The sequence below is a fragment of the Mirounga leonina genome, unplaced genomic scaffold (genome assembly GCF_011800145.1).
Source record: "Mirounga leonina isolate KUSES-001 unplaced genomic scaffold, KU_Mleo_1.0 Mir_55, whole genome shotgun sequence".
Taxonomy (NCBI): Eukaryota; Metazoa; Chordata; class Mammalia; order Carnivora; family Phocidae; genus Mirounga; species Mirounga leonina.
Genome location: NW_023270816.1, coordinates 3,593,369 through 3,611,735, shown reverse-complemented (window position 1 = coordinate 3,611,735; position 18,367 = coordinate 3,593,369). Strand labels below are relative to the sequence as shown.

The 18,367-nt window shown below is 48.7% G+C and overlaps 1 protein-coding gene across 1 annotated transcript in view; it reads right to left on the bottom strand.

Moving 5' to 3' along the window:
- LOC118001960 (cation-independent mannose-6-phosphate receptor) overlaps positions 1-17,595 on the bottom strand; it is a 97,643-nt gene extending 80,048 nt beyond the window's left edge. Inside the window, exon 1 of the mRNA XM_034992156.1 lies at positions 17,432-17,595. Within this exon, the coding sequence (XP_034848047.1) occupies positions 17,432-17,580 (149 nt within the window). The 5' untranslated portion in view covers positions 17,581-17,595. The remainder of the gene's footprint in view (positions 1-17,431) is intronic.
- Positions 17,596-18,367: the final 772 nt, after the last annotated feature.

The window sequence follows — 18,367 nt, the reverse complement described above, 5'->3', positions numbered from 1 at the left end:
ATGTTACCTTAGTTTCAAGTGTGCAACATAGTGATTCAGTATCTCTATTCCTTCGGCTGGGTTCGCCACAGTTGCCATCTACCACTGTACAAGGCTATTACAATACCACTGACCATATTCCCTATGCTGTGCCTTTCATCCCCATGACTCGTTCCTTCCGTAACTGGAAGCTTGTACTTCCCACTCCCCTTCACCCATTTTGCCCATCCCCCTACCCCTCCTCCCTCTGGCAACCACCCATTTTGAACTCAGCTTCTTTATCAGTAACCCCTTAGAGTTATCTCCTAAAGGCAGGAAGGCTAAAGGCAAAAGAAAATAACCCAAGGACCACCGGGCATGAGAAAGTCATCAATAAAGGCCTGTTTCCTTTGACCTTCACTAACCTTTATTCATTTGCTTCACAAATATTTAAGGACTTCCTGCAGAGGAGTTCAGGGGTGCAGCAATGATCAAAGCAGACCAGAAAATCCGTGCCCCCCAGGACTGCACACTCCGGGGGTGGGGGGCGGCGCGCGCAAGAAAATAAACAGGTAAACAAATTCACATACTAGTATGCTGAGTGCTCTAGCAAAAACAAAATTGTGCGTGCTGGGAAATGAACAAGGACCTACTTTAGATGGAGTCTTCTGAGATAGTATTTGCCCTGGGACTTGAACAACAAAAAGGTGCAACTCAGGGGAAGACATGGTGCGAAGAATATTCCAGCGGATGGACGAGCCACTGCCACTACTAGGCCCTGAGGAGGGAATGAACTTACCAGCACCCTGATGGAAAAGAGGGCAGTGTGGCTGGAGCAAGGTGGGGGATGGGAAGGCTGGCTACATGGGGGGCTTTGCAGATTCAAGGAGGCAGTTCTGATTTTGTGCTTGAAACAAAGGAAGGCCACTCAAACACACTATGGATCTTTCCTTGAAATTTTAAGCTAGTGTTTTTATTTGCAGAGTATTAGCAAAACTTTTCTATTAATTACAGTTAATTAAAGAAAAATGCTAATCTCTTACTCAAGAGCCATGACTATGTTTTTCTGGGGTACTAGACATCTAATCTAAAACCTTAATAGTGGCATCATGAAAGTGTTTTGCAATCCTAAGTATATGAGAGAGCTATATATAGATATATTTTAGAATGAATCAACTGCTAGGAATCAACTCTAAAGAAATCCCCACAGTACCTAAAATGCTATACTTTTCTTAAAAACAGAAATCCACTGCTGATTTTGCAGAGGTGATATTTAAACAAGGTAGTTGTAAAGAGTGTGTGTTTAGGGAGCAGAAAAGAGATGAAAAAAAGGAATGTGGGGAATATTGTCTTGATTATCTGGAAATCAGTGTCCCTAGAAAGAAAAACGTTGCTCTATTCGATTTTCTTTTCTCTATTTGCCTTTCATAATTGCTTTGTCAAGATTTATCAAAATGGTAAGTGGTCATGGGAGTGAGGAGTGATGAGGATCCTATGAAAGTATTTGAGTGCTGGCTTTTTTCTGGGGGTTGATATAACCGCTTACCACACGGCAGCCCCTCCAGGCTGGCACCTTCAACACCACTCACAATCCCAACCTGAAACAGCTGGTGTAGGGACCTTCATCACATCACCTAAAAAGGAAGGACTGACCGCAGCATGTTTCTAATCTCTACTACACCAAACCTCTGGAAGAAAATATTTGCAAGCTGTGTAGAAATGTAGTGTATGTACACACATACACACACTCACAAGAGTGCACACGTGCACATTTGAAATGTGTCCGCAATAAGAAGATCTCCTGCAGCAAAATAGTATGAGCGCCCTGCGGCATTTCCTTGAATCTCTAACACTCAAACCAGTATTAAGTCTTCAGGTCACTGCGGCCCGGAGGGAAATGACGGGGCACAAGGAAGTGGGACAGGGAGAACCCCAAAGGCCCGAGGAAGCAGTTGGTCAATGGGAAACAGCACCCAGCAGCCTTGCCCCCCGTCCCAGCCTTGCGAAATTCGGCCAACATCCTCAGAGGAGGCAGCCCATTCCCAGTAGAACTGCTCTTCTGGAGGCACCATCTGTGTGAGAACCTTGGCTTTGAAAATGAGCAAAAGCAAGCAAGATCCCTGCCATTCTACTCCACTTTCCAGAGTGTAAAGCATAGTAAGCCAATGTCCCCCTCCCACTCTCAAAAAATCCAAATTCATTTCAGTACACACCTGGCGCTTCTAGACACACATGTAGACCCAGTAAGTCCTCTGGAGCCCCAGCTCTTGCCCCAGCACTCCTAGCATGGCCCACACACAACGTGGGTCTTCTTAGGCATCCCCAGCCGCACAGCTCCCGGGGGCAGTCACCGCCTCCCCCACCCCCAACACAGGAAGAAAGCCAGGGTGGGCCAGGATGGCAGCACGACACAGCTCTCCCAGGAAAGCCACCCTTCTTCCACCGTCTCGAGCACCTCGGCCCGGGAGCCAAAGATTCCCAGGCTCAGAAGATCAAGCCCCTTGCCCAACGTCAAGGAGTTATGAAATGCACCAGGTCCATCTGAGCTCCAAGGGCAAGTGTTTAACCACCAACGTGAACTGCCTCGTTTATTTTCAATTCTTAAAAAGTTTTTTTTAACTTCCCAGAAAACAGTTTCAATTACAACACTGCAACTGACAAAACAGTTCACAGAACTTAGTTTAAATCTTGTCACAATAAATGCCACTAAAATGACAGATCCCGCCTGCGTGAGCCAATCCACCTGAGGATGGTCCGAGGAAACGCCGTGAACCTGTGCGAGATGCAGGCTGCCCCGTGCCACACTGCCCAAGAGACCGTAACTTTCCAAACTCAAGTTCTCCTCCACATTTTACACTTCCTGCTGCTCTCTACCCCCATCCACTTCTGCTGCTCTTTTGCACACTTTTGCACACCAAAGGTGCCGCCTTCTGCAAACTCTCTTCCCTCACCCAGTGGTATCACTCCCCTTGGCCTCCTTCCCACAGCTATCCTCGCCCCCCCTTGTGGATCCAAGCTGGTTGAGGACTTCACTGAGAGGGACACTCATCTCTGACTCACTCTCCTTCAAAATGAGTACTCAGCTCGGCAGAGAGCTGCCCTTCGATACCCTAACCAAGAGTCCCAACAGTGTCACCAGTAACTGGGAAACATCCTACCATCACTCCTTCAGATCCGGTGGGGAACAGGGGAGGGGGCAGAAGTCACACACAAGGCAAATGACTTTAAGACATCTCTGATTTTAAAGTGAATTCTGCTCCTGAAATATGCCCTAAACATGGACAATTAATTTCACCATAAAAAGTGAGCACACAGGCCAAGTCCTTCCCTTAAAGAAAGCTTAAAACTGTCGGCCCCTGACTGCAAATCCCATGGCCTCCACTGAGAGTGGCTTGAACTACCACAGTCAGTCCGTGTCTGTTCAGTGGCACAGAGGTTCCATTTTAACCTCATTTGGTTTAAATTTCATAATATCCTGAAAGGTGTTGGCAGATTCCCAGTGAGAAGGAGGCACACAAGAAGCATACTGTCAACCAAGCCCGGGACAGGAAGGCATTCCTACTTTCCCAATAACCGCTCCAGCAAAGGCCGCATGCGTAACCCATCCTGGCGAGAGAACACCCATCTAGGGGCAGGGAGGAAGCCGCAAAGCCAGCTGACCAACACAACGGCCCAGAGTCCAGAAAGCTTAATGAAGAAATGCAGGGCCATCTCCACTGAACGAGGTCGCTGTGCCTGTCGGAAAGAAAGAAAATTCCAAAGAAAAAGCCAGAGAAGTAGAACTGGACAAAATGTGTAAACTAGTTGAGGTTGGTGTCTTCCTGGGACGCCTCTCAGGTTTTCCTCTCTGTCGTCACTGAATATCTGCAAAACTGCAATATATTGCAAAATAGAATTTGGGTTTCTTTCATTTTTAAAACCACTAAAATCTAAAATAGAGTACATAAAATTCCATTGTAAAATGTAGGATATGCCCAACCTCTTAGAGGGGGGAAAAAAAAAAAAACAACTTAGAAAACTGAGTTCCTTCCCCCCAACACAAAACAGCCCCCTGAACCCTCATGTGCTCTTCTTCAGGCTTTCTGCCACAAAGCCACACTCTTGAAACATACCTTAGTTCCCTCGCACTCCATGAGTCCTGGGGTTATGGTAATGGTCATGAAGCTATTAAAATTTTTATGACTGGCCTACAATTAATTATTGGCTTATAAAGCCATATAGAGGGGCACCTGGGTGGCTCAGTTGTTGGGCGTCTGCCTTCGGCTCAGGTCATGATCCCGGGGTCCTGGGATCGAGCCCCGCGTCGGGCTCCCTGCTCGGCAGGAAGCCTGCTTCTCTCTCTCCCGCTCCCCCTGCTTGTGTTCCCTCTCTCGCTGTGTCTCTCTCTGTCAAATAAATAAATAAAATCTTAAAAAAAAAAAAAATAAAGCCATATAGAGGTATGATGGAATCAGTAATAAAATTAATAAGCATGTGTGAATCTATAATTTGGTTTCTCTTTTTTTTTTTTTTTAAAGACTTTATTTATTTATTTGACAGAAAGAGACACAGCGAGAGAGGGAACACAAGCAGGGGGAGCGGGAGAGGGAGAGGCAGGCTTCCCGCCGAGCAGGGAGCCCGACGCGGGGCTCGATCCCAAGACCCTGGAATCATAACCTGAGCCGAAGGCAGACGCTTAACAACTGAGCCACCCAGGCGCCCTATAATTTGGTTTCTTAAAAGAAAAAAAAAAACAAAGCTCGGTAATGTGGGCTAAATTCACACAGCACAGTAACTGGCTAGAGGAATGTTTTTCTGAATCCAGAGTGAGCAGCAAATCTAAAATTTTAGGGACAAGGGAAAAGTCTTTCCAACCTGAACATCAAAAAAAGATTTTCCTATTTTTGGCCTGCATCCAAGTCCTCTTGCAGAATATTCAGGAAATCGCTTGGCTCACTTCTGCCCCTTATCATTACCAGATAGTTTCTCAGCTCATATATCCAGCTCGCTAACCTTCAAAAATCTGGAACAGTCTCCTAAACTTAAGAAGGGGGGAGGGGGCGCGCAGGGGAAAGGAGGGCGCGGAAAAAGGCAGGATTTCCAAAATGGACATTTGCAGCAGAATGTCAAGAGCTCAATGTAACCACTGTTTTCAACAACTTTCTGCAGCCGACACTAAAAGAGAAGAATCTGATTTGGCATGATAAATCTGCACCCTGGTCTCAAGGCCAGGGGACACATGAGTTTGACACAGCATGGCAAAAGCTTATACAGGAAGTACTTCACTTCCTATTCGAACAAACCCACAAAGCTGTGGATACGGATATGGGCCTGCACCAAAAAAAAAAAAAAAAAGGCAATAAAGTGCCAGACATTAGTCTTTGGTTTTCCCGGGTGGTTACAAAGGGTCTGGGAGCAAGAAGCCAGTTGGCTAGAGCGGGATCCAGCTGTAAGCAAGGCTCTAAGTCAGCACCAGAGCGTAAGGCACTAGGGGATGGGCAAGGGGGTGGCCCAGCAAAGTTTTAAGCACCATGAGTGACTAAAAGAGGTCGTGTGAAATAGAGAGGGAGGTGAGCCTCACTCGGAAAGGTGCCACAGCAAGTGGAAGGAGCCCACAGACGTGGTTCCTACTCCCGCCCCACCCTGACCAGCTGTGTGGGACACGCTTGATCTCCAGAGCCCCGACTTCCTCATCTATGAAACTCAGCTGCAGCACAAAGTCACTGTGAGGAAAAGCATGACCAGGAACGTTGAACTTTTGAGGGACTAGGATTTAAGGCTTTCATCTGATCAATAGAAGGCTTCAGGCTGCTTAAAAATGGAGTTTACAAAAAAAGGTACATTGGCTTAGAGCCTCCTAAAGGAATGTCATGTAACACTGGCCAGGAAGTGGAGGGGGCAGGCCCTTATCTTGGGCCATCTCCACGGAGCTGGGAGAGCTCAAGACAGAGACGAGGGGGGGAAGGGGGGGGCGGCCTCAGGACACACACACACACACACACAAACACCTGCTGCCTCCTGGGATCTCTCAGGACAAGAGCCACTTTGGGCCTACCCACGCCTGGGCCACGTAGCCACCAGCTGCCACCAGAACAGAGGCCTGACGAATCTGAAACTCTGGCAGAGGTGCAGGGGAGAAAGGACGGGACATACCCTTCCTAAGGAGGTTCCACTGCAATGCACGGTGTGGAATTCTTAAGTCAATTGGCAAGGGCCCCTTCACAGCACAAACCTCTCAGAAAGGACCGCCTGTCCTTCCTCTGTTATGCTTGTGGCACTTTTGCTCGGGTCAACTCTACGATATCAGGACGCAGGCCTGTATTTCAACCCTAAACCCTCTGTGAGGACTTTTTTTTTAAATCAGAGTAATTACCTGGATGTTCGCAGACTTTGTTCCTCATACACATAAAGAAAAGTTGGATTACAGGCTAAACCTCCTTAATTATACGGATGCCTGAATTCAACTGCTTTTAAAGCCAACCCACCAGCCCATGGCACAGAATTCAAACCATAATGCTCAGTCCCCTCGTAAGCTGTCACCAGTGTCCCAGAAAACCCTCCGAGCCCCAGCGCCATTCCTGCAGAGACCGAACGACCAGGGGAGTCTGCCCTCCTGGCTGCTGGGCAGTCGCTCGGCTGCAGGAGGCCGACAAGGCTGCATCAGGCGTCCAGTCTTCACCAGGCCGGTGCGGCTGACACAGGAGAAAAGTCTCTGCTCTGAAGATGCTGGGGTCAAATGTCAGGCTGGCACCTACAGCCCAGCAAAACCTAACATCCTACTGGGAAAAGGAAGCACACACACAGGGCACCCCTTTAGTGCCAGGCCAGGCATCGCCGCCATGAGCTCATTTCAAAAGAACAGCATTACCTCACCTCCTCAAGAGCTTTTCTGAAGAAGAAGGGAAATATCTGTTGGGCAACCCCGTGCCCCACACTTCTGCTGAATGATCTGCAAACACTGTCCCTCAACCGCACCCAACCTCTCCAGGTAGGTGCTGCCCCCCTTCAGACACAGAATGACGGCCCTCTGAGGTCCACAACCTTGCCTCCGGCCACAAGTTGGGAAAGTAGCAAAGCCAGCACTTGAACGAGGCCTGTCCTGCCTCAGAGCGCGTGGCCCTCTCCCACATGGCCACGGGAGAAGCGTCACCAACCAAAACGTGACCTGAAGAGAAAAGGCGGCCATTTGCTAAACCGCTGCCCTGAGCAGATATCCTGCTTCTTGGCTCACTAGGGAAACCAAAACAGAGACTTCCGCGGCCCCATCAACTCTACCCGTCTACCTGCGCCATCCTCACACACTCCCCTCCCTGAGGCCCGCCCTTCGTGGTGTCCTGGCTGCCAGACTTGTCCCCCATTTGGGGACAGCACCCAGGTTTTGTGTCCTCTCTCTTCTCCTTCCTTCTCTCCCTTCACCCTGGGTCACCAATCTTTCTCTCTCTGCTGGATCACTCCCTTCAGCGTACCAACCTTTTGTAAGAGATCCCGCTTTTTACAACACTCCTCCTTGAGCCCACACGCCAGTGCAGCCCCCACCCATCACGCTGATCCCTTTACAGCAAACTCCAACCCTACTGTGTGCACATCCTATGCTCTCACATTCCCTCAAAGCCAACTGGGCTTCCCCCTCCCCTTCTCCACCAAAACCTATGTTGTCATCACCAAAGACCTCTGCGCTGCCAAATCCACTGATCACTTCTCAGTCTTCGTGGTCCTTGACTGCGCCACATTCAACACACCCGACCACTTGCTTCCTACAACCGGTCTTCCCTAGGCTTCCAGAACATTATGCTCTCTTGGTTCTCGTCCCATCTCCTTGGCAGCTCTTCATCAGCTTCCCCTACAGGCTCCCCAGCATCCGGCAGACCTCTAAGAACAGGGTCCCTCAGACTTGGCCTCCACCACTCCCTAAGTACTCGCGCCAGTGCTTTCCAGCTAGGCAACAGCAGCTCCCAAAGGGACATTCCCAGCCCAGGGCCTCAACCCAAAGGCACAGCTCTAGCTGCCCACTCGACCTCCCCAGTCAGATGCTAGGACACATCTCAACATCGACACGGCCAAATCAAGGCCTTGTCTTCTCCCTAAACCTGCTTTTCCCATAGCCCTCCCCATCTCTCAAAACAGCAACTCCATTTGCAATGCAACTTCCAACTGCAAACTAAACCCTGTGCTCGTCTTTCTCTCCTCACATCCCAGAAGCAATCATCAGAAAATCCATCAGCTCCACCTTCAAAATACCCAACTCTGACCATTCTTCACCACACTGTTTGCTACAACCCTGGTCCACTCTACTGTCACCTCTTACCTGGTCTATCAAAAGTCCCAGCTTTCTACCTTGGCCACCCCCCACCCTATGTCACTCCTCTGCTCAAAATCCTCCCAGGGCTCCCACCGCCAGAGTCACTACAATGGCCCATGGGACCTGGTCCCCAGCTACTTCTCCCCCTTCCCTCCGGCCCTCTCCTTCTGTTCCCTCAGACACTCATGCTAGCCCCTCCATCATCAGCGTGCTCACGTGCTCCCCGCCAGAGCATCTGATACATAGTCCCCAGTATGAGGCACTTCCTTCGTGGTCTCTGCTTGTACGTCATCTTACAGAAAGGCCTTGGAGAAGTGCACCCTTCCTTGTAAAGGGGCCCCGCCCACAGCTCTTCTCACCCTCAGTGTCAACCAAAGGCCAACTCAACAAAGACAGAAAAGAGAGCCACGCTGGCTTCTCACTTTGTTTGTGGTGAGGAACACATGTACAGCATACAGCAGGCGAAGGAGCTCAGAGGAACAAATGAGGGTGACTCAGTGGAGATGCACCCTTGTCACTTCTAGGAATCCACTTCTTTGGCACTTCCATTCTGGCGGTTTGGTTTTCTATTTTCAGACCAGGGGCAAAGAGTAGGGAGTGTCGGGGGAGTTTCTTGTTTTCAGTACAAAACCATTTCACAACATGTAACTGGTTTCAGAGTGAAGAGAACCTACAGATGGCAACAAATGAATTTTACACACAATCAAAATCCAACAGTGCATCTCCTCCTGAGTGTGCTCTCCGTGTGCTCGTTCCTAGAGCACACACAGAAGCATGAGGAATACTTACAGCATTCCAGCACAAAGGCCCTGATTGAAAATTTTCCTCCCAGCTGCCCACGGGCAACTAGATGTCAAAGGCCACTTTCCGCTGTTCCCACATCCCGCAGTCTTTGCCTCCATACCTTAAAACAAAACTAAGAGTAACACCTTCACGATCTCTCTAATTTCCTACAACTCGCCTCGCCGTCTGTGAACCACAATACTTGTCAGGATCTGCTCCCTCCACCCAAGGGAACTGCCCTCCATGCGTTTACAGAAGGACAGTTGCCCCAGCGGATCTAAGAGCATACAAATGCTAACAGAAAAGTCGCACGGAAGGTCTCTAGCTGCTCTGAAGGGTAAGTTTCATGCTCATAGAACTGGAGTAACTGGCACTCCCCCACACCCTCCGCTGGGAAGGGTTCACACAGACCTGCCCCCCTGCACTGGCTAACACAGAGACGAAAATAGGCAGATGACACAGGGCTTTGGGCACCTCAAAATCCTCTTCAGCAGCAGCTGTTGGAAGTTGAGCAGAACGGCGGAGCTGAGGATGGGCTTGCACACCCATCCCCCCCAACTCCTGGCTTGCCTTCTCATTTCCCATTCCCACCTACAACAGACAGCCTGCAATCCAGCACCCACCCACCCACCCCATCCAGGGAAGGCCAGGGAGAGCTAAGAAGGGACCCCTGCTGACCACTGACACCGCAGAAGTCAGCTGGGGCTTCTTAGCCCCAACAGGAGATGAACAAGGAGGCTCTCTCTCTTTCCCTGGACGGTAGACTGCTGCAGCCACCCCAGGAAGGAAGACAAGCCAAGAAAACTGCAGGAAGGGGCCCAGGGCTGGCCTGACATATGGCATCTGGCATCCGCCCAAAGCCTACACCTCCTATCATCAAGCTCCTCCTTGTTTAAGGGAATTTGAGTTGGGCTTTCTGCAACTCACAACTGAAGGAATCCTGAAGGATGCATACCTCAGAACCACAGAATTTTGGATGCAAAATGGACCCCGAGAATCGCACAGTCCAGTGGTTTCTAAACTTTTTCAAATGATGGAAACGTTTCTTTCTCAAAAGGACTCTTTTGACGGAGTGCCAAAGTAGAAAACGGCTAAAGAGGCAATGCTCTCTGGTTGAGGCAGAAACCCCAAGGCACTAATAGAGAGAGAACCCAGGGGGTGCGGAGTAAGCAGCTAAAAGTATCGCGAAGATAAGGCGGCAACTCTAACTTACAGACCGAAAGTAATCACCACCGCCACGCCACCACCGTTTATGAACACTGAGGATGGGACAGGCACTGAAATGCATTTGAATCCTCAAACCAACCCTAAAAACTTGACTAGCACCCTGATTTGACACCAAAGGAAATTAAGGCCTGGAAGGACCAGTAACTGTCCTGAGACCTAATAACTAGTAAAGGGAGGGGTCCAAATTCAAACCCAGGACAGCCGCTGCCCTCGTGGAGGAAACTGAGATCCAGAGAAAGGAGATTTGCCAGAGCCAACTCAATAATCCAGCTCTCCTCTCTCCAGCTGCAAGCAGCACATACTGCACTTGGCCAACTGCAATCAACACGGGTTTATCAGCTATCTCCTGGCAGGGACAGGCTGGGGGTGATACCTGGGAGGGCAGAAAAGTCCCGCGATTCGAAGAGCAGACACAGAGACGCAGCAGCCAGAGCCCTGCCTCGCCCATCCCCCAACTTCCCCTAACCTCCCCCGAAACCATTTAGAGCCAAGATCCAACAACTGCTTCCAGCCCTACCCTGCACAGCTGCACCAGGACAGGCAACAAATGTCCAAAACAAATGTCCGAGACTTATCGCCAAGACCACGATCAAGACTCACCAGTCATCAAAAGGGCGCCAACGCCATGAAAACGAGGACAAACTCCCAACTAAAGAAACTGGGCCCAAGGAAAGAGAATTAACAGAGCAATCAGAGCAGAACTTTACAACCTATCTTCACAGAAATGATGAAAGCTGCAGCAGCCACAAAGATGGATTCACAGGCAGCTGTGAATATACATCAACTGAAGACCCTGTTGAAATAAAAATCAAGAGAAAAAACAACAACAACAGAAAAGCTTTACAGCTTACGAGCAACAGATTGGCTAAGCTGGGAGACGGGAAACAAGACTTTCTTCTGGAACTCCAAGTGGTAGCCAGATACAAAGTATTAAAGACAAGTCAAGCAGGACAAAGAATAAGTTACAATAAAGAAAAGCTGAACAGCACAATTACAGAAACTTTGACCCAAATGGAGAACAGTTTTTCCAAACACACAGAACACTCCCAACTTGACTAAGTGCTAGGCCACAAGGGAAATGACAATAAATTCCACCCCATTCACTAGCCACAATGGGGGGGGGGGGGAGCACAGGAGATATCCATTCATCTAGGGAAAAATGATTCTAAAAAACTAGTGGGTTCAGGAAGTTGAAACAGTTAGAACTTCTGGATCCTGAAAAAAATTATTTAGAATTTAAGGATAAGAAAAACTATATAACAAAGCTCTGAGTGGCACAGTCCTTGGAACAAAGAAACATATAGCTTTAAATTCATCTCATACTATGTAAAATGATTTAAAATAAAAGATCTAAGCTTTTCGACTAAGTTACTAAGAGAGAGCAGAAATTAATAAAACTGAAAATACACAGTGATGGAGCTGGGTAAACAAAAAAGGTAGACAAATCTTTACTAAATATGAAGACAAAAATGCACAAACATCAGAACTTTTTTTTTTAATTTACCTAGAGATACAAAGAGTATTTTCAAAAATGTAAGAGTAGCACAGTATATGTTTATATATTGAATACAAAATTAAAATGACAATTTTCTAGAAAATATAGAGTTTTGGTAAACTGGCTCAAGAAAAACTAGAAAATCTGACTAGATACATAAAGAAGGTAAAACTGAAACCATAAGCAAAACTCCACCTCCACTGTACTCTACCTTCTCAAAAACACCAGGCCCAGATAGCTTTACTGGTGAGTTCTGCCAAAATTTAAGGAAGAGAAAACACCCGTCTTATACAAAACTGTTCCACAGCATATAAAATACTAAAAGCTAACTAGCTTTTTCCACAAAGCAAACATATTCTTGATGCTAAACTCAGCCAAGAACAGCATGGCAAGAAAATTACAGTCCAATATCACTTAAAAACAGCTATAAGCATCCTAAATAAAATGTTAGTAAACAGAACTAAATATATTCATGAAAAAACAAACTTGCAGCCTCTCCTCACATCATACATAAAAATTAACCCAAAAAATTGGTCATAGGGCTAAACATAAAAGTTAAAACCATAAAACTTCTAGACAACTGTAAGAGAAAATGTGCTTGACTTTGATCGACCAGTGGTTCTCAACTGGAGGTGATTTTGTCCACCAGGGGCCATTTAATATTGTCTGAAGATATTTTTGTTGGTCACAGCTGGGGTGGGACCAAGGGATTCTCTCCTGGGATCTAGTGGGTGGGGACCAGGGATGCAATTAAACATCCTCCATGCACAAGACAGTGCCACAACACAGCATTACCCAGTTTAAATGTCAATAGGGCGGAGGCCGAGAAACCCTAGCGTAAGTAAAGATTTCTTAAGCTACAAAAAGCACAAACCATTAAAAAAAAAAAAAAAAAAAAAGATAAATTGAAATTCATCAAAATTTTTAAAAGTATCTGTTGATCAAAGTACATATCAAAAAAATGAAAAGGCAAGCCAAAAGACTGGGAAAAAATATTCATAGTACACATTACACATATCTAAGAAAGGACTTGTACTCAGAACACATAAAGAGCTCTTATAACTCATTAAGATGACCCCCAAAAGAATTGGGGAGGGGAGTGACAAAAGACTGGTTTTAATAGACATTACTGAAGGCTGCCCAAATGGTCAATAAACACATGGAAGATGGTCAACATCATTAGGCATTCCAATGAATGCATGAAAAGATATTCAACATCATGAGTCCGGGATATGGAAATTAAGACCACACTGAGATACCAAACAAACCCACTAGAATGGCTAAAATTAAAAAGACTGATAAGACCAAGTGCTGACAAGGACATAGAACTGAAACCCTCATATACTGCGGTGGGAATGCAAAACGGACATCCACTTCTGAATAGTTTAACAGCCCCCATCGTTAAACACTCACCATATTCAATGAACAATTCCACTCCTACATATCTACTCAAGAAAAAAAGAGCGCCATGGCGGGGACAACAAAAAAGGAAGGGGGGGGGTGGAACGAAGAAGAAAAAAAATGTTACCTGCAAAATAACGAGCTACCTTCTGCCACTAAGTCTCAGTTCTGAGACCCCACTGAATCCTCCGACCAGCACAATACAGTTTTACATGCTGAGATCAAAATAAAGATGAGAACATCTGAATTATTTTTCTCAATCCCCATCTTTTAAAAATCCTTCTATGAAACACTGATAAAAGATGTGAAATCCCTTCAGGAATTCATTTCCTAGGAATTTGTCAGGACGCTGTTCTAAGAATTAATGCATGAGATCTAATGTACCCATAATTAACAACCTTGGGCTTCTACACACACTTATTGTTGCAAGAAATGTACACACACAAATGGATGTGGTCCAGGTTTAACATGTGGCCCAAATTAAGCATATAAGCATTGTTCCTTCAGAAAAATCGAAGAAAAAAAAAAAATCTCCTTAGAGACAGCAACTAAATCAACCTCAACTCCCAGCTGGCTTCATTATTCTCTTGTTCCTGATATAATAAAAACTTTCCAGCATTTGTACCCAAACAATTGGGGGAAAACTTGTTCTGAATAAATTATAAAGTACTTTACTTAAATCAAGCAGCCCAATGCATTATTTTATAACTAGTACAAACTGTTAAGACCCCTAAGGATGTTAACACCTAAACAAAATGGAAACTCATCTACTACATATGATGTAAAATGGTAGTTTTCAAAGTGTAAGTCACACAGTGATGAGTAAGGCCACTGACGAGCAGAGAGCATTTTGGTCACTTTTGGTGACTTCTGATGACTTTGCATGGCCTGGCTTCTGCCCTCCCCCCACCTGCTTTCACTGTTCCAGCCCCACTGACCTCCAGACATTCCTCCCCAGCACTAATACTCCTTCCATGCCAGACCCACAGCCAGTCACACTGCCTTCAGGAAACGCGTTCTTTCCACTAGCACACCACCTCCCAAAACAGCTGAGTGACAAAGAATCCACCAACTTCTTCTCCAGCACAGGACTCACCCGGCACAGCAGTCATCTCGAGTCTTAGAAAACATACGACTGAGTCGCTCTAAGAAGCAACACATTAAGCACTCTGTAGAGCCAGATGCACTTTGGGAAAATCGCCTTTTTTGTCCCTGCTTTTCAGTGCACAACCCACAGAGACCTGTCCTCTCCTCCATGTGCACAAATATTCTTAAGGCTGCTGCTGAAAAAGTTCTCCGCCGTTTCCTTCACCCCTCCCAATAACTAACTGCACCAGGAACCAAACCCCTGCCACCTCCTTACCCCAGGAGAGAGAAGGGCCACAGCTGGCCCTCAGCTTTGCCCTCACCCAGGGGCCTCAGCAGGTGACCTGCAGGCAGCCCTGAAGCAGACTCGACTTCCCTCCTGTTGGTTCTAAGGGACCGCAGATGAAAAGTACCCTCTTTGGTTCTAGAGAGCTGGGTATGAGAGAGGTTGCTTCCTGGGACCCAACTCTTTTATTGAGAGACAAAGAGAATTTACTACCAGGGCTCTAGTTAAAGCTGTACAGTGTCTGGGCACTCCAAAGCTGTGGCGTGGATGATGGGTTTCTGGTGAATGCCCTAGGCATCAAACCACAACGAACAAGACAATTTTCAATGGGAAAAGTATGTTCTGTGTTACAAACAAGCAATTTACAAATATTTGGGATGTGATCCTTGTGTCTACTGGGGATGTCTACCTGGGGTCTTGGGGCCACTTGACCAAGCTACACTAACACTAGTAGTAACACTAATAAAGTCTGCTTTTCATACTCCTGGGGGGAATCTGGGTGGATTATTCACATTTCAGACAAATGGACTCCCTGAGATAGAATAAAAAGGCAGTTTAACACATCCTGCTTTGGTGATACTAAGTAAAACTTTTTTTTTTTTTTAAAGATTTTATTTATTTATTTGTGAGAGAGAGAATGAGAGAGAGAGCGAGTACATGAGAGGGGGGAGGGTCAGAGGGAGAAGCAGACCCCCTGCCAAGCAGGGAGCCCGATGCGGGACTCGATCCAGGGACTCCAGGATCATGACCTGAGCCGAAGGCAGTCGCTTAACCAACTGAGCCACCCAGGCGCCCCCTAAGTAAAACTTTTCATACTGGATTTAAAAAATTATCAGCTCGCATTCCTGTTCCTCAGATATATGCTAGAGATAAGGAACTTTTAGCCAGCGTTATCTCATAAAAGTACACAGATTCTGACACTCCCCCCAGAAAAAGTCTTAACAAGTATTTAAGCCAAGGTATTCACTTAAAACAGGAACAAATAGGAAGAATTTCATTTAGCCGAATATTGAGTTTAAAGCTGACATTATGCACAGCTCTGGAGAAGTCTCAACGCAAAACCGCAGAGAAGTAAAAGACAGGGAAAAGAAATGTGTGCAAGCCCACCCCGGAATGGACAGGGAGATTTGCTGTCCCAAGGAAATCTGGAAGAAAAAGTAAACATGCCAACTTTAAAGATATTCTAAGACTGCAGAGGACACATTTGTCACACTAACAATGCCTATCACCCTAGAGCACTCTCTAGCATTTGCGAAGTTGAAGACACAAAGGCCATTCCCTACTGGACCCAGAGGCCATGTTCCACTCACAAACGAGGTTAACAAATGCAGATTCAGATTCAAGACGCTGTGAGTCCTCACAGCAACCCGAAACTAAGGGCCCCCCACCCCCGCATCAGCCACTTACATGTTTCTGCCCTCAAAGCCAACTTTAACCTTAACTATTAAAAAGTAAATTCCAATTTGCTAACAGGACCAAGACTTCAACACCACTAGCCCAGCTGAGTTAATTTCTTCCGGGCAGGGCTGGTCACAGCAGCCATTATTCCAAAATCTCCTCCTTTAAATGTTAGCTGCAGCCTGACCTGGCAGAAATTGACCCCCTTTTCTGCGTACCATGCTCATTACTGTGTAATATGTATCTTAGGGCAGCCAACTAACCTATAAACAATGTGCAGTAAACTCTCCAGCCTGCCTTCCTCCCCCTCCCCAAAAAGGGAAAAGAAATAAAGAACACGGACCTTGCAAAGAATTTCTGTTGTGAACTCAGTCTCAGTCTCCTTAGAACAGTGATATCTGCAAGTTCTAAACTCAGGAGTACGAATTAGACCATGTCTGATACAAGGGAAAACTAAGAAGCCCATAAACCTCACCACAAACTCAAAGTTCAGCTCAAAGCCAGCTCAACTTCATTCTGAGACGTAACTTGCTAGCGCCAGTTCACTGGTCTTTCTGAACTCTTCTTCATCCCACTTCCTTTTTACCAAAGTTTAAAAAATAAATACAAGTTGGGTTTTCCATCATCCTAAACAGTCCACAAAAGGTTGGTCAGAAAATTCTCATAACTGGCAGTTCCCCAGCCCCGGGACTCCTATCCTCGCCAGCATAGGACACTAACAGTCCTCGATGGGACTAGCGATTATACAATCATGATTCCCAGAGCAAAAGGCTCCACTAGAATAATCCACCCTGGAGACAATGACATCATGTGAGCAACTAGACAGGAAGTTAGGCTCGGAGAAGTGAAGGGTAAAGTCTTGAAAGCCAATACAGGATGACCACCCTCCATTCCCTCGATCAAAAAAAAAAAAAAAAGAGTCACCTTCTGCAGAAAAGCTACTTTAAAGAGAAAATGGAAAACCTACATGGAGGAAATCAGTCAGCAAATGAAACCACCACCACCCCAACTCTAAGGCCATTCGTGCGGTGTCCTTCCACACTAAGGGGCCTCTCCAAAGTCCCGCTGATGGAACTTTGAGGAAAACGTGGAGTGGGAACAAAGCAAAGCTGTAGTTCCTGCGTCCTCCAACTTTCGCAGGCGCACCGCTGTGAGAGGGCAAGGGCTGGGCGGAGGGCGCCCGCAGTGTGACACCCGGCTGGGTCCGGGCGGCCGGCTGCTCGCACACAAAGCCGCCCCGGACTCAGTGACAGCCACAAGTGGCTAGGCAGCGGCCCCCCGGGCCAGCGCCAGGTCGGCGAGTACCCCGCGCCCCCCGCCCGCGCGCGCACGACCCCTCGGTCTCTCACCCCTCGCCACTACCCGGGCAACTCTCCCTCGGGGCCGGAGGAACCCAAACCCGGACGAAAGGCGACTCGGGGAGCCCAGTCCCCCCCCCAGAGCGCCCCCGCCCCCCACCCAGCCCAGCTGCGCGCCCGGGGCACCGCGAGCGAAACCCGCGCCCCGGCGGGCCACCCACCTGCACAGCTCGGGGAACTCGGCGCCCTGGGCCCGCGCGGCCCCCGGGGCCCAGACGAGCAGCAGGAGCTGCACCAGCAGCAGGGAGCGCAGCGGGCGGCCGGCGGGCGCGGGCCCCAGGTGGGCGCTCCGGCGGGCGGCGGCCCCCATCGCGGCCGGCCCGGGCTGCGCGGCGAGCGCGGGGCTAGCGGCGCGCGGCTGCCGGGGGCCGCGCCCGGGACATGGTCGTGCCGCCAGGGCGGAGGCTGAGCTGGAGGCGCAGGGGCGGAGAGGAGCACGAGAGGCGAGGGAGCGGAGCAGGAGCCCGAGGGCTGCGCGGCTCGGCTGGGCTCGGCGGCGGCGGCGGCGGCGGCCCCGGAACCGCGTCACGTGACCGCGCCTGGCCCCGCCCTCCCGCCCCGCCCCGCTCACATGACTCCCTTGTTCAGGTGATCCCCGCCCGCCCGGCTCCGCCCAGGCCCGGTCACGTGAGCGCGGCGCGGCGCGGCGGGGCGCGGGGCGCGGGGCGCAGGTGCGTGGCCCGGGCCTGCGTCCCGGCGCCGGTGCTCGGCGGGGAGAGACCCTGGCCTGGCTTGCTCCCGCTCCCGCTGTGGGTCGCGGTGTGGGAGCGTCCCAACTTCGAGTTACCGTACCTCAACCTCGCCCGACAGGCGGGGAGGGGAAAAGAAGAGGGTCAGACTTTGGTGCCGAGCCGTAAATGGCATCGCAGAGCAGCGTAGCTTCGGACCCTTGACGAGCGGGAACGCACTTTTCCTGCTCTGCGGAGTCAGCTCGCGGAGCCCTGCGCGGGGTTGGCGTTCGCCTCGCAGAGCCTCTCACAACCTTCCCCGGGAATGTTTTTTCCGAAGCCGGAGCTTCCTGCATTAGAGAAGGCAGCACAAATATGGGACCGGGGAGTACGAAGGAGGCAAAGACGTAACTGGGAAGTGAGTGGCCC